The sequence below is a fragment of the Panthera pardus genome, unplaced genomic scaffold (assembly GCF_024362965.1).
Source record: "Panthera pardus isolate Hobbes unplaced genomic scaffold, ASM2436296v1 HiC_scaffold_16, whole genome shotgun sequence".
Classification (NCBI taxonomy): Eukaryota; Metazoa; Chordata; class Mammalia; order Carnivora; family Felidae; genus Panthera; species Panthera pardus.
This window is the reverse complement of record NW_026526721.1, coordinates 142,459,971-142,478,787: the sequence shown is the minus strand read 5'-3', so window position 1 is coordinate 142,478,787 and position 18,817 is coordinate 142,459,971. Positions and strand designations below refer to the sequence as shown.

Sequence of the window (18,817 nt, the reverse complement as noted above, 5' to 3'; positions counted from 1 at the left end):
AAACTTGAACACACAATTTGTTCATGGTCTAATATATTAGTCTCTGCAAGTATCCCTGAACACTAGCAGTTACTGTTACTTCCTCGGACTTCGGACTGAGATCGGGTTAGTCAGTGAGAAATACCAAGTCAGGCCCCCACTGATCTCACGGTCCGTCACATGAGAGCCTCATATAAACTGTTGATCAGTTGTTGATTTGATGATATGGTTTCATTTTCGACATGATCATTGACACCTTTTTTTATTGCAAGTTGATTTCCCCTGCTGTCAGATTATTTACACAGTAACTTCTGTCAACTTGTCAATGTGTATTTAGTATTTAGTTTGCAATATTAACTTTTAAAAAGGTAGAATGGTAAACCTTGAAACATCCAAAACATTTTAAAGCTTAAGATTACTTTTTTGGTGTATTTTCTGCAGAATGTATGTTTTATGAGTCACAAAACCTTTTTGAATTACTGATTTGTTACTATTTACTGAGTACCTACTATGTCCTGGGCAGTGTTCTAGACACTGGTGATAATGGCAGTGAACAAGGAAAAGTCCCTGCCCCTCACTGAGGCTTATATTTTAGTAGAGTGCTTTCAAGTCAGATGTATCCAAAAGTTAAATTAAAAAAAAAAAAAAAAAAAAAAGACAAAAAAAACACCTACATTGAAATGCTAAGGCTCTGATGTGCAAATACACATTTTAAATTTACCAATTTAAACCTTAGTTTTCTCCACATGCACGTGAACTTGAGTACATATCCAGTAAATTAAATACCCTGAATTAATTTTTTAGGCTTTTTACCTGGACCAGAAATATTTATGTGATTGAAGTAGTAATTTTAAAAGTAATTAAAATTATTCAATTCGCTACTGAGTCTAAGCACAGCATACTGGATTCATAGTAAAGGGTATTTGAGGACTTACGGTTTATATTGTAATTGCCTTCCTGGTATTTCTGACACTTGCCTTTAAGATTTATAATGTAGATACTAACTGATAGAATTGCTTATGCATATTTTCTTGAATGGACTGTTAGGTTTTATTAATTTTTATTGTATATTTTCTTGTACATTTGTGTCTGAAATTACATTTACTCATATAAAATCATTTGCCTGCAGTCTTGTCAGTATATAGTCCATAAAATACAGATGTTTATGTGTCTTTTAACGTAACGAGATCTGCCTTTCCTCTGTCGGTGGATGAGATTAAATGAGTGTATCTTCTGTAATTTGTATCATGATTTAGCTAGGATATTAATTTCTGTTGACAAAACACTAGGCACCAGCAGTTTTATGTAGCCCATAGATTTAGTTTGAACTAGCTAGAAGCCTCTAGTGTACAGTTTGACGAGTTTCATCTCACCTATTTAGGCTTTTTGGTGGTTTGATACTTGACATCAAAAGGAAAGCACCTTTTTTCTTGAGTGACTTCAAGGATGCATTAAGTCTACAGTGCCTGGCCTCGATTCTTTTCCTATACTGTGCCTGTATGTCTCCTGTAATCACTTTTGGAGGGCTGCTTGGAGAAGCTACAGAAGGCAGAATAGTGAGTACAAAGATTGGTAGTGGCCAGGCTCTTAGCTCTTCAGAGGCAAGTGTCTGTGTGCATTTGTCTCACTATTCCTACTTTTATTTGAAGAGTCTACCCACAGCATGATTAACCTGTCCCAAAGCAGACTTCCCCCAAGGGTAATTGCTATGGAAAACATGGGGAAGCCATTTGAGCAGGAGAAGATGCACAGTTGAGGTAAAAAAAAAAAAAAAAAAAAGAAAAAAAAGAAAAAAAAAGAAAGAAAAAAAAAAGAAAGAAAACAAGAAAAAGAAAAAGAAAAAAAAAAGTTGATCCTGGCCTGCTGGATGAATGGTTTTATAAACTGAGTAAAAGGCTTGTATTGTCTTTGTTGTGGGGTGTGGGGAAGGGTTGGTGGTGGGAGACAAATTGAACTGGTTCTGGGTGGGTCAAGGGTGGGTGAATTTATCAGTGGGGCTACTTCATATCCTGTAAGGCATCATGGGATTAGTTAGAGCCCTGGGATTAATGTTAACTCATCAGCCCTGGTGGGTAGGCCCAGACTAGATAAGTAGCCTTTGCAAGTTGTAGAAAAATGGTGGATTTCTAGTGTTGTTTATTTTGCTGTTACTAAATTTGTGTAAAAGTAGTCAACGTTTTAATTGGAAAGTGTAACTGAAAACTGCATCCATATTTTGATATGACTAAAATGAAAGTTTTTATGACTTTTTGTTCTTGGTCATGCTGTATGAGGGACTGTGGGAGGCATGATAAGAGTATCCAGTGCCTTGTAAAATGTTGAAAAAGACTTTTTTGTTTGTTTATTTAAATTTTAATGGAATTTAAATGAGATGATTTGCAGTTCTTAAGTGTATTTTATTTAATTACATTTGCTCTTAGGAGGAAATTCATTTTTTTCCAGATAAAAGGTAAAAAAAATAGCCAGAAGCTAATTGATCATTATTCAGTTAAACTATTTCATGATCTGAACGTGAGACAAATTTGACAACTAAAATTTCCTTTGAACTCAATTTATTCTTGGTTATTTAGATTGTTTTACCCCTCAATCATTTTATCAAGGAAATCTGTTTTTAATAAGTTGCTTTTTATGTGTTGTTGCAAAATATACATGTAACTCTGCTGGTCCCCCTGGAAATGTGTCTTACCTGTTACCATCATGGAAACAATGCTGCTTTGCTTTTGGACTTTCCTGCACTGCCTGCCTTTCTCATCCTGCTGTTTAATATACCCTGTGCCTGTGATGGTGCTGTAGGCATCGGGGGGACATAGACAAGTGTCAGATGAGCATGTGTCTTCTGTCCTCAAGGCTCCTAACAAGACAAGAAGATACAGTAGTGTGTACCTAGGGCGTCATGGTGTGCTGTGGCACATGTGAATGAGATCGGGGGGAGCTGTAGCAGGTGGAAGGACCACAGTGAGAAATTCGGAGTATTACCGAGGAAAGTGATACAGAGATGATGCGTTTGTTTTCAGGTGCTTTGTTGGAACGTCAAGTAGGAGGTACAGTTCCAGAGTTTGTACAGTGGAACAAGTTTGTAAGGAGCAAGAATAAAGGTTGGGAATAGGTGACGGTGACAGGGGAGATCATTCATAGTGAGGGGAGAGGGAAAAGTACGGAGTTACGTTTGTGGACCCGAAGAGGAATGAGACTGCGGAGGAAAATGGCCCAGCAGATGAGACACAGCACCACCAGAACTTGAAAAGAGGAATCAGGATGATGTAAGTTTGCAAAAGCCAAACTAGAGGCTCTGAGAAAGAAGAAAGATTAGCATGGAGCGGTCACTGCTGTGCAGTGGAGAGGTACAGGGAAGACACTGGTAGGGCTTCTGGTGGGTAAGATGGAGACTTCTGATTGTGGCCAGAGGAAGGCAGTGTGGTAGGGCTCTGGTTTCTTAGGGAGAGAGACCGTTCTGCTTGGGAATGAACATAAAAACCATTTACAAATGAGGATAAGACTAGATCTGGGTGAAGGAACTAGTGAACGTGCCAGTAAAGGGCTTGGGAGAGGAGCGGCGGACAGAGTGGTAAAAGGAAGGGCTTCCTGGGACAGGTTCTGCCTTTTTAACACCATGTTGGGAAGGGAAGCTATTATTCTGTGCCTGTTTGCCCCCAGTTAGCATTTCTTTATTTGCCATCTGCTTGCTTCTCTTCTCGGTTTTTTGCTCTCTCTCGACACCATGTAGACATTTTTTTTCTTTGCCTTGAGCTCTGCTTCAGTTCATTCCTAAATATGCGTATTCTGATTGAACTATGTATTTTATAATGGCTTAGCAGTTAATACGGACCCTTTGTTTTGGCTGACGGATGTGAGTTTGGTCCTATTTTATACTAATAGTTGAATAATACTTTTACTGCATACTGTTATTTTGTGATTTTGATTTTGGAAGATGCTGTTCTTGCTGCTGATGAGAATCTCTGCCATTTATTGAGTGCATTCTGTGTGTCAGCCGGTAGGCTGGCTAGGTGTTTTCTCAAACACCGCTTCATTAAGTTCCCCTGGCTCTTACCGCTCCTGCTGAAAAATGAGTAGGGTTGGGCTCGAGAAGTTTGAATAACGCCAGTGGCTTAGCATCTAGTAGTAAAGGGTCGTCTGCTCCAATCTGGTTCTGAAGCCCTGCTCTTCTGCTGCTGTGCTGCCTCCCACGTCCAGGCGGGGTGCTTCTCATGAGCTTCTTTTCCTTGCCTTTCCCAACGATGATGGGCTTTCCCCTTTCTTGATAGTGCGTTCCAGTTGACCTTGATGTTGTGAGTGATGAACTGTTCTTTTCTTTCTGATCCCTCCCCTGTGTCTAGTGGCATAGCCTGTACCCCTTATCATCTAATTAACTAATGAGTTAGGATGTCTTATTGGTAGAAGTTGACGTACTAGCTTTGATTTACACTTTCTTGAGTCTTTGATTTTCTTATTTTACCTTTTTTTTACCTAGCTTTAGTAGTCACATACTTCTTCATTGAATGGTTGCTCTGAGTTTTTAAAGGAGATATTCCATCTATTTTATGTTAAAAGCATTTTATTTTTGATGTCTATTGGTTAAGCCTATCATATAAGAGTAATTTCTTTGAAATGTGTGGAAAATTGCTCTTTAGAAATCATTTTGCGACTGATAGGATCAGTTGTTAATTTCTGACTTACCTATCTGGAGGAGTCTTTTTTTGTAGCACACCATATCGAGTATTTAATGTTTCCTATTTTTTTAATGAATTATTTCAGACATATAAAAGTATGCACAATAACAAGTGTATTTGTACTCCCTACAGACTTAAGAGGTAAAATACCTATAGATAGAGTTAGAATCTAGGCTTCTCTTCCATTTACTCCTCCCTCCTGCCTCCCACAATACTGAGTTCTGTATAAAGGTTGATTGCAAAAGCTCACTTTTAATATGAAAACAAAGCAGTTTTCCCTGTGTATTTAAGATGTATTTGTAATTGTCCATATTTAAAACAGAAATTTAAGAATCAAAAGTTGTGTCTGCTTTGTGTGTTTAACTACTTGATTTGTGTTTTTATTTTTCAGATGTCTTATGTGTATTTCAGTAGGTCAGAGATAATGTTTATGATGTATTACTTCTATTCATTTCTTTTTTCCTTAAACAGAGTGCAATAGAGTCTCTTTTTGGAGCATCATTAACTGGGATTGCCTATTCGTTGTTTGCTGGGCAACCTCTAACAATATTGGGGAGCACAGGTCCAGTTTTAGTGTTTGAAAAAATTTTATTTAAGTTCTGCAGGTACGTAATAGTTATTTACTTATCACATGTGTCTACGTATGTGTATAATTATATTGCTTATTAACTTTAGTTAAGTGCATTATATATTTAGTAGCTGAAAAAGACAGTATACATATTTTCAGTATTTGGGGGCTACTGTGTGGTTGACCCTACTCCCGTCCCTGCTATTGTACCTACCCCGTCACCGTGTGTATGAAATCAGTGCATTTGAGTCCTGGTCAACAAATCACTTGCGCAATAAAAATCCTTTGTGCTGGCAAAAGCATCAACCCAGCAAGAAGGAGTTAATCTAATTGTTGATTAGCTGGTATGTTGGTCTTTTAAAGGAATTTTAAAAAGAGGTGGATCTTGGAGGCTGTAGCTGACTTTGCCAATCAGGTCTATTTAGCAGAATGAATTTTAGCTGTCAGAGTGAGATGTCAGTTTCCATTGGCAGGGTTCACAGTGTGGGAATCAGTTCTGGGTACTGTAGCTGGTAGAGTTGGAATTTGACATGGCCAATACTATTCCTTTTGTGAGATAAATGCCATTGAATATTTTAGCCTGAAACCACTTGATCCTATTGAAATATCTGATTCATCTAACTCATCTTGTTCTGATTGCTTCTTCACTGAACAAGCTGATTCTGGTTCCAATCTGGCATGCCAGCTGCATAGACTAAGAGAGAATGCAATGACCTGAAGTGTTCTGGACTCTGTGGTCTTAAAGTAATTTCTTATTTGAAATTGAATTTAAAAAATGAAGTCACTTTCTGTGGCGACACTGGTGGCAGAGGAGATGTTAGTGATGGCTGTGGAGGGGACGGGGTGTGGTTACCATGTTAACGTAGAGCTTCCGGGTCTTTAGAGAGTCCCATGTAGTTCTGTAGACTGCACGTCTGTCTTCTACTCCTCAGAACTGATTTCTAAAGTGAGGTCTTTGTTTTTGAAATACTGATTGCCTAGCGGATTTTCACTGTAAATCTTTTATATAAGTAAGCTGTTATAATTCTGTTATCTTCAGTTGCAGCAGAGACATACCGAGGGCTTTCTTTAGTCATTATTGTTATTCTGTAATTTACTCTTTTTAGGAAGCTTATGTTTTTAGACTCTTGTTATTGCTTGTTGTGAAAATCTTAATTACAGATATACACTGCTGTGTGTGTATGTTGATCATGTCCACATTTTTTCCCTAAACAGAGATTATCAGCTTTCCTATCTGTCTTTAAGAACCAGTATCGGTCTGTGGACTTCCTTCTTGTGCATTGTTTTGGTTGCAACAGATGCGAGCAGCCTTGTGTGCTATATCACTCGATTTACAGAGGAGGCTTTTGCAGCTCTTATTTGCATCATATTCATCTACGAGGCTTTGGAGAAGCTCTTTCACTTAGGAGAAATATATGCATTTAATATGCACAACAACTTAGATAAACTGACCACCTACTCGTAAGTGTTTCTCTTTTCCCCAATATTATTAGAATGTATTTTTTGCAGCAATGTCTGAGCCTAAAAGCATTTATTTTGCATGTGATGCTCATGGTATATCTAGCTGTAACTTACCCAACTAGCCATGTGGAGGTTGACTTGTTTGTTACAGATGAGACTTGACCGACGCACTCAGTAGGAACATAAATACAGTTGAACAAATTCAGTCATTTTTATTTCCCGAAACAACTTTCTCAAATGTGTGTATTTTTGGTCTTCTGTTTGAATTGGATCAGTCAATTTAAATGCAATTCTTTGGCAACTAAGCACTGTATATTTGAATCAAGCAATTTTGTTAGATCTTGTGTTCCATCTCGTATTCTGTAACCAAGTCCTGAATGTGGGACGCAGAGATTTTTATATTCCTCGTAGTTTGAATTTTCATTAACATTTTTGAAGTCTGATCATTTTTATTTGAATTTATTTTTACGGTGTAATTTCAGCACACTCTGATGCTGTTTGGTGGACTGTTTGCTTTGTGATAAGAAAAGCATGAATTGAACATCTTTTAAGACTCTGGAATAAAATAGGATTTGAAAAGTGATCATAATAGTTACAGAAGGTTGACAAATATATTCAATTAAAAGTCTAACATATCTTGGTAGATGCCTGTATTTGCTGTCTGTAGCATATAGCATTTAGTATAAATGTGATCCTGCATTTGATTGACTTACAAGGAGAAAGTGGTTACCAAAATACTGGGGTACAACTGTGTAGTGCTGTTGCATAATTCATATCACATTTGACTTAGTTATTCATATCCTAGCCCCTTTTGTGTATGAAGAAACAGCCTCATGGAGGTTAAAACTTGCCTTGGGTCAAACACAGCTAGGAAGTGATAGAGCATGGAATGAATCCAACGTCCAGCCTCTTGCCTCTTCTTAAACAGCTGATAATCTAATTGGGAATATTCCTGTGTGTTTCTCCTTTTTATTTTTTAAATCCACAGTTAGAGATTTCTTTGCGTGTGTGTGTGTGTGTGTGTGTGTGTGTGTGTGTGTGTGTGTGTGTTTCTAGTTTTTCTTTAGGCGAGTGAGTTCTGGGGATATAAACTGAACTTTCCAATCTCCTTATGACTTTCCTAGTTCTACCCTGATGAAAAATTGTTTTTCATTTATTTCTTTAAGAATGAAACTTAAGATCCATAAAGGATGAGCATGAGTAGGTAGGGCTTGTCAGAGTACAAAGCGGAAATAGGAGTATCTCTGTATTGGGAGCTTCGTGCTTCGTTTATGTGTGCCTGGGGAGGCAGAGCTGCTCCCGTGGGGGTCAAGTAGGTAAGATTTAGTAGAGTGGCCTTACTAAATATGGTAGTATCTTGTCAGGTTTTAAAAGAAAATAGCGGGACGCCTGGGTGGCTCAGTCGGTTAAGCGTCCGACTTCAGCTCAGGTCACGATCTCGCGGTCAGTGAGTTCGAGCCCCACGTCGGGCTCTGGGCTGATGGCTCAGAGCCTGGAGCCTGTTTCAGATTCTGTGTCTCCCTCTCTCTCTGACCCTCCCCCGTTCATGCTCTGTCTCTCTCTGTCTCAAAACTAAATAAACATTAAAAGAAAATAGCACTGCCCCCCCCCCCCCGGAATACATCTAACAAGTTTCATTAAGATATTCTTTAAAATATCATTGTATTGATATTTGTATTTGTTACATTTTATGTATATAAGGCAAACCTCGTCCGTTCCATTGTTTCTGATGTGTTTTCACTTTGTAGTCTCCATGCATTGCAACATGGGGAGAAAAGTTAGATTAAAAGCTGCCACATTGGGTGATTGATATAATACAATCTAAACATGAAATGTAGGATCTTAAAATTTTACCCTGTTCTCATTTCTCAGATGTGTATGTGTTGAACCCTCCAACCCTAGCAATGAAACCCTCAAGGTGTGGAAGGAAAAGAATTTAACAGCACATGATATTTCCTGGGAGAATCTCACTGTTTCTGTGAGTACATTATGAGATAAAGGATTTTGCAAATAATAACCTAGTTCTTTAGCTTTTTCTGAGTAGACCTACATTTTCTTCTTGATTAGTAGTTATGGTATGTTTTCAGAACACAGTGTTGTGTTGACTAGATAGGAGTTACCACATTTTTATGTATCACACAGTAGGCTGCAAAGAATGAACCTGGTAAGGGGGATAAAAAGGACTAAATATGACTTCCAAGGTATCATTATTAAAAAGATGTGAACATACTTCTGGTTTCTCATTCCACGTAGATTGATAAATTCATGGGAAGTGTTTGCTATGACTGTGGTTGCACATACTGGAGTTGGCAGTTTAGAACAGCCCACATCTTCTTGTCCTGCTTGCTCTGTATCAGTTTATCTGCTCCATGAACAGCTTATTTAGAAGATCCTGAGTGCTTTCCTCATACCTCAGTGTCAAACTAAACCTTGTTCAGAGACTTGTAGAGACTTGTAGACTTGTAGAGACTTGTAGAGACTAACGTAACTTAAGCACCTCAGGAAGGAAGAAGGACAAAAAACATGTAATGAGCACCTACTGTGTACTGAATACTATTACGTCTTCTTATATTCTGTTGGGGCATATTGTCCTAGCTGTAGAATATCTGTTTTGGGCACTTCCCAGATTGGCATTTGAGATTAAGTCATGAAGTGATTGTAGCAATATCAAAACCAAGGTCCCCTGAGTTTCTGTGGTGCTTTTTATATCATATAAGCAATTTTATATAAGCAATTGTAGGCCATTTTTTTCTCACTAAATATAACTCCTAACTATATCATTGGAAGGATATCTGAAATTTTATCTCATTGATAATTTATGTCTCTGTGGTCCAGTATAGTAGCCATTGGCCACATGTATCTATTTAAATTGAAGTTAAATACATTTAATTAAAGGTTCAATTCTCAGTTGCACTAGCCACATTTCAAGTGCTCGGTCACCTCATGTGACTGCTGACTGCTACGTTGGCCAGTGGAGACATCGAACCATCATCATAGGAAGTTCTGTTGGACACTGCTGACTTAAAGCATTATATATCAGTAATCAGCTTAGATTCATGCTTGACTGCTTTATATTTAAAAAGTCATTTTTGCTACGAAAGAGGTAGAGTTAACAGAGTTGCTCAAATGAAAGTGATTTGTTTAAAAAAAAAATCTCATTCCATGGTGAATAGGAGGTCTTGATATTATAGATACAGGTCTTTTTGCTGTGTCTTAATATTCAAAAGGCCTGGGTTTTGTTTTGTTTTGTTTTGTTTTTGTACTTTTAGCTTTTATTTTTGTGAGCCATATTGTAAATTTGAGGCTTTACTCATTTCAGCACATAGAAATTGAGAATAATGGAACCTCAGACTATTTTTCTCTTGGTAAACCTGAGTTGTGTCGTTAAAACAAGTCTCATTAGAATATAAGTAAGAGAAAAAGGACGTTAGAGGCATATGTCCTTTTTAATCTCTGGTTGCCTTTGAGTTATTTTCTTTTCCCCAAAAGGAAAATCTGGTCAAAATATTTCTATTATTGCATTTATATTATGCTGTATCATTAAGTTATTGATTTTTTTTAAAAGGAAATACTGTTTGAATGATTGATTTACCACTCCTAGTCCCATGCTTTAATCCTGAGTCTTGAGTGAAGTCACAAAAGCCCAACAACTTTTTATTCCTCATTTGAACTTGGCACTTTTGTTTTAAGTGACTTGTTTAGAAGTACGGGAAAGATAGTAAACTTGTGGACCATCAAGAATGCATACAAAGTATTCAGAAATTACTATTCACTCTGAAGCTTTCACTAAAGAGTAGGTGGAGTTGAAAGAAAGGACTGTGTGATGTAACTTGGCAAAATACTGTATTTTCGTTCAGTGATTTAAGATTCATATATTTTTCAAACTATAGCATCTCTGAACTCAGGGTGTGTCTTACGGTTGATGATGTGTTCAAGTTGACTTGGCAGTGTTTTTTCTTCCTAAGTAAAATATAAAATAATGGCATGTCTTCAGTCACTAGCATCTTAGAGTCAATAGAGTTCATTAGTAATTTATTACGTATCTGAGAATCTTATTCTCTCCTTTTTCTATTTTTTTCTCCTTCCCTCCCCCCCCCTCCCCCCAGGAATGTAAAACCTTTCATGGTGTGTTTGTAGGGTCAGCCTGTGGTCTTCATGGACCTTATATTCCAGATGTGCTCTTTTGGAGTGTCATCTTATTTTTCACAACATTTTTTCTGTCTTCATTCCTCAAGCAATTTAAGACCAAGCGGTATTTTCCTACCAAGGTAATTGGGATGTGATTTTGGAGTTCTGGTAATATTCACGTTTTTAGTTTTTGTTTCTCTGGTTTATTTCAAAACTGTAATAAATTGTTTGAGGTTAATACTTGATGTCAAATAGGTGTAAAGCAATTACTTCTAGAGAAAGATGTATATTACATGTCTGAACTAATAGTAAGAAGATCATGGTACCATGAGGGATGGTAGGTTAGTTGTGAAATGTGTCTTTTATCTTTTTGAAAATATACTAGAAATAAATGTACTTCATTGACACATTATCACTAATTAAAAACCTTATTGACACTTTCTAGTGGCATATTTTAATGTGAAAGATATGAATTATTTAGAAAGGACACACAGTTTTTCTGTGTTTATTTTAACTTGATCCTTTTAACATAGGTGCGATCGACAATCAGTGACTTTGCTGTATTTCTCACAATAGTAATAATGGTTGCAATTGACTACCTTGTAGGAGTTCCATCTCCTAAACTTCATGTTCCTGAAAAATTTGAGGTAAGGATTAAAACATTTGGTTATTTGTTACATGGGAATATTTTTTTAAAATGTTTGTTTATTTTCGAGAGAGAGAGAGGGACAGAGTGTAAGCAGGGGAGAGGCAGAGAGAGAGAAAGAGAGAGAGAGAGAGACAGAATCTGAAGCAGGCTCCAGGCTCTGAGCTGTCAGCACAGAGCCCAATGTGGGGCTCGAACCCATGAACCATGAGATCATCACCTGAGCTGAAGTCGGATGCTCAACCGACTGAGCCACCCAGGTGCCTCTTAAAGTGGGACACTTTATAGAAATATATATATATTTCTCACATACATAAAAAATGACAAGATGAGAAGAGACAAATGAATCTACTTAGGAAACAGGCAAGAAGGTATCAAAGTTAGTCCCATGAGGGAAAATGAATGAAAATATTAATGGTAAATAGTTGGGAGTCATTTAAAAACTTTGACCCTGCAGTCATAGCTGGAGTTTGTGATGTGTTTTCCAGGCAGAAGAAACATTCTTCATTTCTTTATAAGGAAGTGACTCAAACTTGAATTTAAAAGTGTAACAAAGAGATTCTAGTTAAATTTCTAGAAGGGTGGTGAATCTGATAATGAAATGGAATTCTGCATGTATCATTTTCCAGCAAAATCAGGAGAGAATCGAATGTATTCTTCAAGGAGAAAAATGATACTTAGCTGACCAGTTAGAAACCCTTTGCTTTTATCTGCAGACTGTAGTTATGTTGTACATAACAGACCACAAGTGTATTACAGCATCCAAGAATTGTTTCCCTATCTAAGTAGGAGTTGGTAACTTTTGAATAATTTCTGGGGTTTTCTTATAGTTGAGTATTTGTGTCACTGGTTATGTTTATATTTATAGCAAATTATGTGACTTCTTTTAAAGATAGAAGGTTTAAAGGGGATTAGAAATAAGGAATACAGTAAATATAATTCTGGTCTGTTTTTTCTTTCACTGGAGGAAAGAATTATTTTTAAAACGAGTGGCCTCCAAAGTATGAGTGCATGGGTGGAAAATGATCCACTAAAATTATATAGAAGGTCTCCTTATATTTTTATTTAAAAATAAGAGGGGCGCCTGGGTGGCACAGTCGGTTAAGCATCCGACTTCAGCCAGGTCACGATCTCGCGGTCCGTGAGTTCGAGCCCCACGTCAGGCTCTGGGCTGATGGCTCGGAGCCTGGAGCCTGTTTCGGATTCTGTGTCTCCCTCTTTCTCTGCCCTTCCCCCGTTCATGATCTGTCTCTCTCTGTCCCAAAAATAAATAAAAAACGTTGAAAAAAAAAATTTAAAAAAATAAAAAAATAAAAATAAAAATAAATAAAAAAATAAGAGAAAATTAGGTTTATAATATTTACTATATGAATTTTACTATGGAGCACCATTAGTAACATAACACATAGATGCGTATAGAGCCATTGGATATACTCAATTTTATTCAAATTTTTAAAATTTTGCTGTTGAGAGTATATAATAAAATTTGGATACCTTTGTTTAAAAGCATAGCTATTGAACCACTAAAGATTTTAGACCTTAATTAAGAGATGAGTATATGGAACTCATTTTATTTTTACCAAGTCTTAGAAATAAATGTAACTGTAATTTGGGGCGCCTGGGTGGCGCAGTCGGTTAAGCGTCCGACTTCAGCCAGGTCACGATCTCGCGGTCCGTGAGTTCGAGCCCCGCGTCAGGCTCTGGGCTGATGGCTCGGAGCCTGGAGCCTGTTTCCGATTCTGTGTCTCCCTCTCTCTCTGCCCCTCCCCCGTTCATGCTCTGTCTCTCTCTGTCCCAAAAATAAATAAAAAACGTTGAAAAAAAAATTAAAAAAAAAAAAATGTAACTGTAATTTAATACTGGTTCGAAATATTGATGTAATTTCCTGCAATCCTGGGCACAGTGCCTTATTTTCATTCCTAAATATATTTTTTGTTATCCGTTCATTGATCTAGCTTTCCAGTAGCAAACTGATTTCAAGGGTCATAAGCTGCATTGGGGAAATAAATCAAGGAACACTTAAGAATTGTGCATTGTATAGGTAAAATATTTTTATTCAGGTACAGTATTGAATATTAAGCAGTTTAATGTGTATCAGTGTGGGAAAATTAGAATACCTGAATTTGAAAATATTGAATTTCCTCTATGTGTTGACAAATGTTTTCATGAAGAAAAAACAGGCTTAAGGTGAAGTTTAGGTAGTGAAAACACTTTTATTTATTTATTTATTTTTTTTTTTAAATTTTTTTAACGTTTATTTATTTTTGAGACAGAGAGAGACAAAGCATGAACGGGGGAGGGTCAGAGAGAGGGAGACACAGAATCTGAAACAGGCTCCAGGCTCTGAGCTGTCAGCACAGAGCCTGACGCGGGGCTCGAACTCACGGACCGCGAGATCATGACCTGAGCCGAAGTCGGCCGCTTAACAGACTGAGCCACCCAGGCGCCCCTGAAAACACTTTTAGATTTCAACATATCCAGTGCCCTCCAAGAAAACTAAACTCTCTTAAGATCTTTTAAAATTTTTGTTATGAAACAGATGTTATGTTTCAGCATCAAAATGTATTTGTGTCTAATAAAGTGCCAGGTTTTTGTCAGTAGATGCTTTGGAAAAGTACGTCCTGAGGCCCCAGTTCTGATTTAGTACCGACCCTGCTGAGATCACTAGTCTGCAAGATCTTCAAAGCAGTTTAGTTTAGGGGTTGATCTAGGCAGTAGACGGACCTCACTTTATTTGAAGTAGGTTAGGAGCCTGTTGAAGTGACACTCTGCTTCACTTACCTATTTGCCTATAACAAACTTCCCCAAACATTAAGCCTTTAAAACAACAATCCCTCATTTGTTCATAAATCTGTGGCACTTGGTACTTAAACCTAGTAGGGTAGAGTTGGGTCTTTTGGTTTGGGATCTTTTGTGTGGCTGCAGTCATCCCCTGCCTTGATGGGGCAATATACTCCATTCAGATGGCTGAAACAGCTGGGGTAGTTGGCTCCCATCTCTCTCTCACTTTGTTGTATCTCATCCTCAAGAAGACTTATCCAGGCTTACTCAACAGCTTGATCTCAGGCTTCCAAGAGAGTTAGAGAAGAAGCTGCAAGGTCCCTTGAGATCAACACTCAGAAATCACACATTTCACTTTGGCTTTATTTTGTTGGCTGAAGTAAACCATAGAGGCATCCTAGGTCCCAGGGGAGGAAATGGATCCCACCTCTAGATGGAAAGACTGATTACTTGGACTAGCGACTTGCATCGAGGGATGGGAAGCATTCTTGTGGCCGTCTTTGCAAGTAATTCCCTCCCGTGTCCCAAGATTTAATTTAGTCCTTTTTTGATTCCTTGGCATTTCTTGGAATAGACACAACCTATGATGTGGAAATTTGTGCAGTAGGAGGAAACTTCTTTCTTTCTATTCATCTTTAATTTTTCAACAGCCTACTGATCCAAGTAGGGGCTGGATCATAAGCCCGTTGGGAGAAAATCCTTGGTGGACTTTGTTAATAGCCGCTATCCCAGCTCTGCTTTGTACCATTCTCATCTTTATGGATCAACAGATTACAGCTGTCATCATAAACAGAAAGGAGCACAAATTGAAGGTAATTTTTACATTTTGTGTCCGGTGTTATTGCAAGAGTTTGAGGTGTTTACATAATAACTAGAAAATTGAAAGATGTGAGGTGGGAGGAAATTATTTTTTCTCTCTTTATGAAGTAGTCTAGTCCTTTAACCCAAAAGAACAGTTTAGACTTACAAGTATTCATGTTCGTTTCACTTTCCAGAAAGGAGCTGGCTATCACCTTGATTTGCTCATGGTTGGTGTTATGTTGGGCGTCTGCTCTATCATGGGACTTCCGTGGTTTGTGGCTGCAACAGTGTTGTCAATAAGTCATGTCAACAGCTTAAAAGTTGAATCTGAATGTTCTGCTCCAGGGGAACAACCCAAGTTTTTGGGAATTCGTGAACAGCGAGTTACAGGGCTAATGATTTTTATTCTCATGGGCCTGTCTGTGTTCATGACTTCAGTGCTGAAGGTAAAAATCTCTTCACCGCAGTGTTTTAAAATCTTCTTTGTTACAAAGTGTATATGTGGTTGTGTGAAAATGGAACATTAAAATAGCTAAAATTAGTTTCATTTTCTGGAATTTATTTAGAAAATAATATTTTGGCAACTGGTATTTAGTACAGTAGGCATTTCAGTGTTAGATGCATCCATTTTAGAAATATTGTAAAAGGATAGTATTAAGGACTATAGAGTTTTGGAAGGAGTTCGTGCATGGCTTATGATCTAAAAGAAGAATATACCCAGAGAATTTTATAGGCATCTTAAAGGAAGTAATATTGAAACATGGATGAAACAATTCTTTGACCAAAATGTGAAAATAATATTGCTGTTAAATAAATAAATGCATTATTTCTGATAAACTAAACGAAATAGAGGTAGTAGCACTCATTAGAAAAACAAAAACCACTAATATAAATGAAGCGTGCAAGAAATTAAACTTTATGTTAAATATCTCTTACTTATATCTGACTTTTACTGTATATATCTTATTGAATCTAGTGATTAAGAAATGTAACAATAACAATAGCAAGTGTAGTGAAGTACCTAATCTGTAATTTTCTGTTTATTATGGATGAACTCAATTCCATTTTTTTCCCTTGGTGTTTTAGTTACTTTTATTGCAAAGAAAATTATTAAGTTAAGAGTTGTGTACATTTATACATTAGGGCAGAAACTTAGAGCATATATGTATGTTACCATATTAACTAAAAAAAAAAAAGTTAAATAATAGAATTCTTTGGCCTTCACTTCATGAACTTTCTAGTAACCAATTAATTCACCAAATATTTGTTGAGTACTTACTGTGCTATTAGGACTAGGGAAATAATAATAAACAGGATACGTTACTGTCTGCTTTTAAGACCTTGGCAGTCTAGTTAGTTGGTAAAACAGATAGGTAAATGGGCAGTTACTGCCTAGTGTAAGTGTATTGTTAGAAGTACTTGGCATAAGAATACTTAGTACCTCTTATGGGGATATTGTCCCCTATTAAGGTAGGTTGCCTTTAAAATATTTTAAGTATTGACTGCATATAGGCAAAAAAAATCGAATAGAACAGCAAGAAAGCTCTAACATGAAAAGTTAGTCTCCCAGTTTTCCCTCACTTTCTAAAAGCCGCTCTCCAGAGGTAAACTCTTTTTAACTTCTCTATTTCTTATTTTGGTGGCTACAAACATTCTAGTTTTACATACTTTTATAATTTTACTTTTTGCTTTATTATTTTTATACTGAATCTCTTTACCTATAAGACAGTGAATCTCAAAAGTTTAGTCCAGGGACCTCTTGGAGTTCTCAAAAGCAAAAGTGTTTGGGGGGGGAGCATGTCCACAGTACCTGTTAAGAACATAAAGCGGGTTCTGAGACCAAAAAGCCTGGGAGTCTGTCACGTAGGGGTGGATGTTTCATGAGGATTTAGCACACTTCAATGTCCACTACCCGCTCTCCCAACTGTCACCTGCGTTGGGTTGATTCTGGTTTTAGCTTTATTGTAATGGTTACTAACATTTACTTTCTCTGCTGTAATTACAGTTAAACTGTCCATGCTTTTTTTTTTTTTTTTCCCTGTACGTTAAATTATAAAAATGTAAACCTTCTGGGAACACATAATCAGTATTATGATGGTATGATATATATGTTCACTGAGAACTAAGCAGTATGTGATCTCCCCACGTGGAGACAGAAATAACCCTATTTCACTAATCTGCCACTGCTGCTTAAGAGTAAGCGCCCAAGCCTTAGGACCCAGTGTTTTCTTAGGATCTGTTAACTTCCCTTACTTTGAAAAAGAAAATTGCCACTTTTTCTTACATTTCTTCTTTGTATTGCTAAAGGAATTCCTGGAGTAATTTTTTTTTTTCCTGTGTGATGCCATGGGTGGTAAACTTTCAGAGTTCTTGCTTGTTTCAAATTATTCTCATATTTGATTGATAGACATGCATTTCAGTGTTCAAAAAAAATTTTTTTTGAGATTATCTTTTCCTATAGATCAGTGGCCCGAATAATATGTGTGATATCTCTTTGTTTTTTGTAACTTCAGAGGCATTTTTCTCCTTTCTAGAAGCTACCACAATTTCCTTTTTACTCCTGGTGTTCTGAAATTTCACTGGGTTACTTAGGTAAATAGATGGATAGAAGACTTTCATTTATCCTACTTGTCTCTGGCTGGGCCGTTGTCCTCTGGAAACTTACGGGAATTTTCTGCCAATTCCCATTTATTTTGTCTTCTCTCTGTTAGATATTACTTCAACTTCACTTAGGTAGATACTAGACCTGGATATGTTCTCACATTCCTGTCCTGCCACCTCACTGTTAATGAAAATTTCCTGTTTTCCTTAGATTGCTCTCTTTAGTCACATCAAAATCATTACAAAATTAGTTTTAATTATTTTGATAATTATACCTTTAGATTTCCCTCTTTCATTCTGATCATTTATTTTTCCTGGCATTCTGAAGTTGCTTTATGGATAAAATATTTTCCTGAAATTTCCTGAGGATTTATTAGTCCTTATTAGATTTTTAACTTGTTTTCTTCTCTTTCTGAAGTACTTTTTCCTCCCACATTTCTTAGGAAGGAAATACTTGGTTGTTCAGTAAAGTGAATGTGGTTTTCCTCTGTAGCTGTTAGGTCTTTTTTCTTTACAGGCCTCTCTCTTGGTGAGAGTGCTGCTTGTGGTTTTTGAGTAGATGACTGGAGCCTGTTAATGGCTGTCCTGTAGGGTGCCTAGGCACGGCAGGTAGTCAGTTGGGGATGCCTCTAACTGCCACAGTAATATGGACTGTCTTTTGGGGGTGGAGTTCAATTATTCTATCAGTAAATGGTACTGGCGTATAATAGTTACTATATGGAAGTGATAGCAATAATAACTCCTGCTTTTTTTAATTTTTAGTTTTTTAAAGTAAGTTTTTATTTTAATTCCTGGCTAATGCTTTGTGAGTGATCAGTACTCACCAAGTGCTTTTCTGAGCATTTTAGTATTTGAAATCCTTTCATCTTAATGCAGTCGGTTGCAGAAATAAAGCATACAGAGGTTAAGGCTCCAGAAGAGGTTAACTGGCTTTTTAAACCAAGCAGTCCAGTTGTAGTGCTCATGCTCTTAACCACTGAACATACTCCCGTTTCCGGAAGAAACATGCAGAAGACCCACGGCTTTTCGAGGTTGCCACCGTTTACTAGCATTTTCCTTATTTCTAGAAGAGTTAGGTCCTATCTCTGAAAGAGCTTTTAATTCTGTCTGCACAGGTACTCACTATGTTTTTGTGTATTTATTATTGTGAAATGGTTTGAGGAGCATGAGTTCTTATTCTAACTG

The 18,817-nt window shown here is 37.1% G+C and overlaps 1 protein-coding gene across 17 annotated transcripts in view; it reads left to right on the top strand.

Moving 5' to 3' along the window:
* SLC4A7 (solute carrier family 4 member 7) overlaps positions 1 to 18,817 on the top strand; it is a 112,807-nt gene that overhangs the window by 75,752 nt on the left and 18,238 nt on the right. For all 17 annotated transcript variants that reach the window (XM_019422869.2, XM_019422870.2, XM_019422865.2 and 14 more), the window contains 8 exons: positions 1,361 to 1,535; positions 5,118 to 5,251; positions 6,430 to 6,675; positions 8,548 to 8,653; positions 10,782 to 10,943; positions 11,337 to 11,450; positions 14,881 to 15,042; positions 15,226 to 15,477. In XM_019422869.2, the coding sequence (XP_019278414.1) occupies positions 1,361 to 1,535; positions 5,118 to 5,251; positions 6,430 to 6,675; positions 8,548 to 8,653; positions 10,782 to 10,943; positions 11,337 to 11,450; positions 14,881 to 15,042; positions 15,226 to 15,477 (1,351 nt within the window). The remainder of the gene's footprint in view (positions 1 to 1,360; positions 1,536 to 5,117; positions 5,252 to 6,429; positions 6,676 to 8,547; positions 8,654 to 10,781; positions 10,944 to 11,336; positions 11,451 to 14,880; positions 15,043 to 15,225; positions 15,478 to 18,817) is intronic.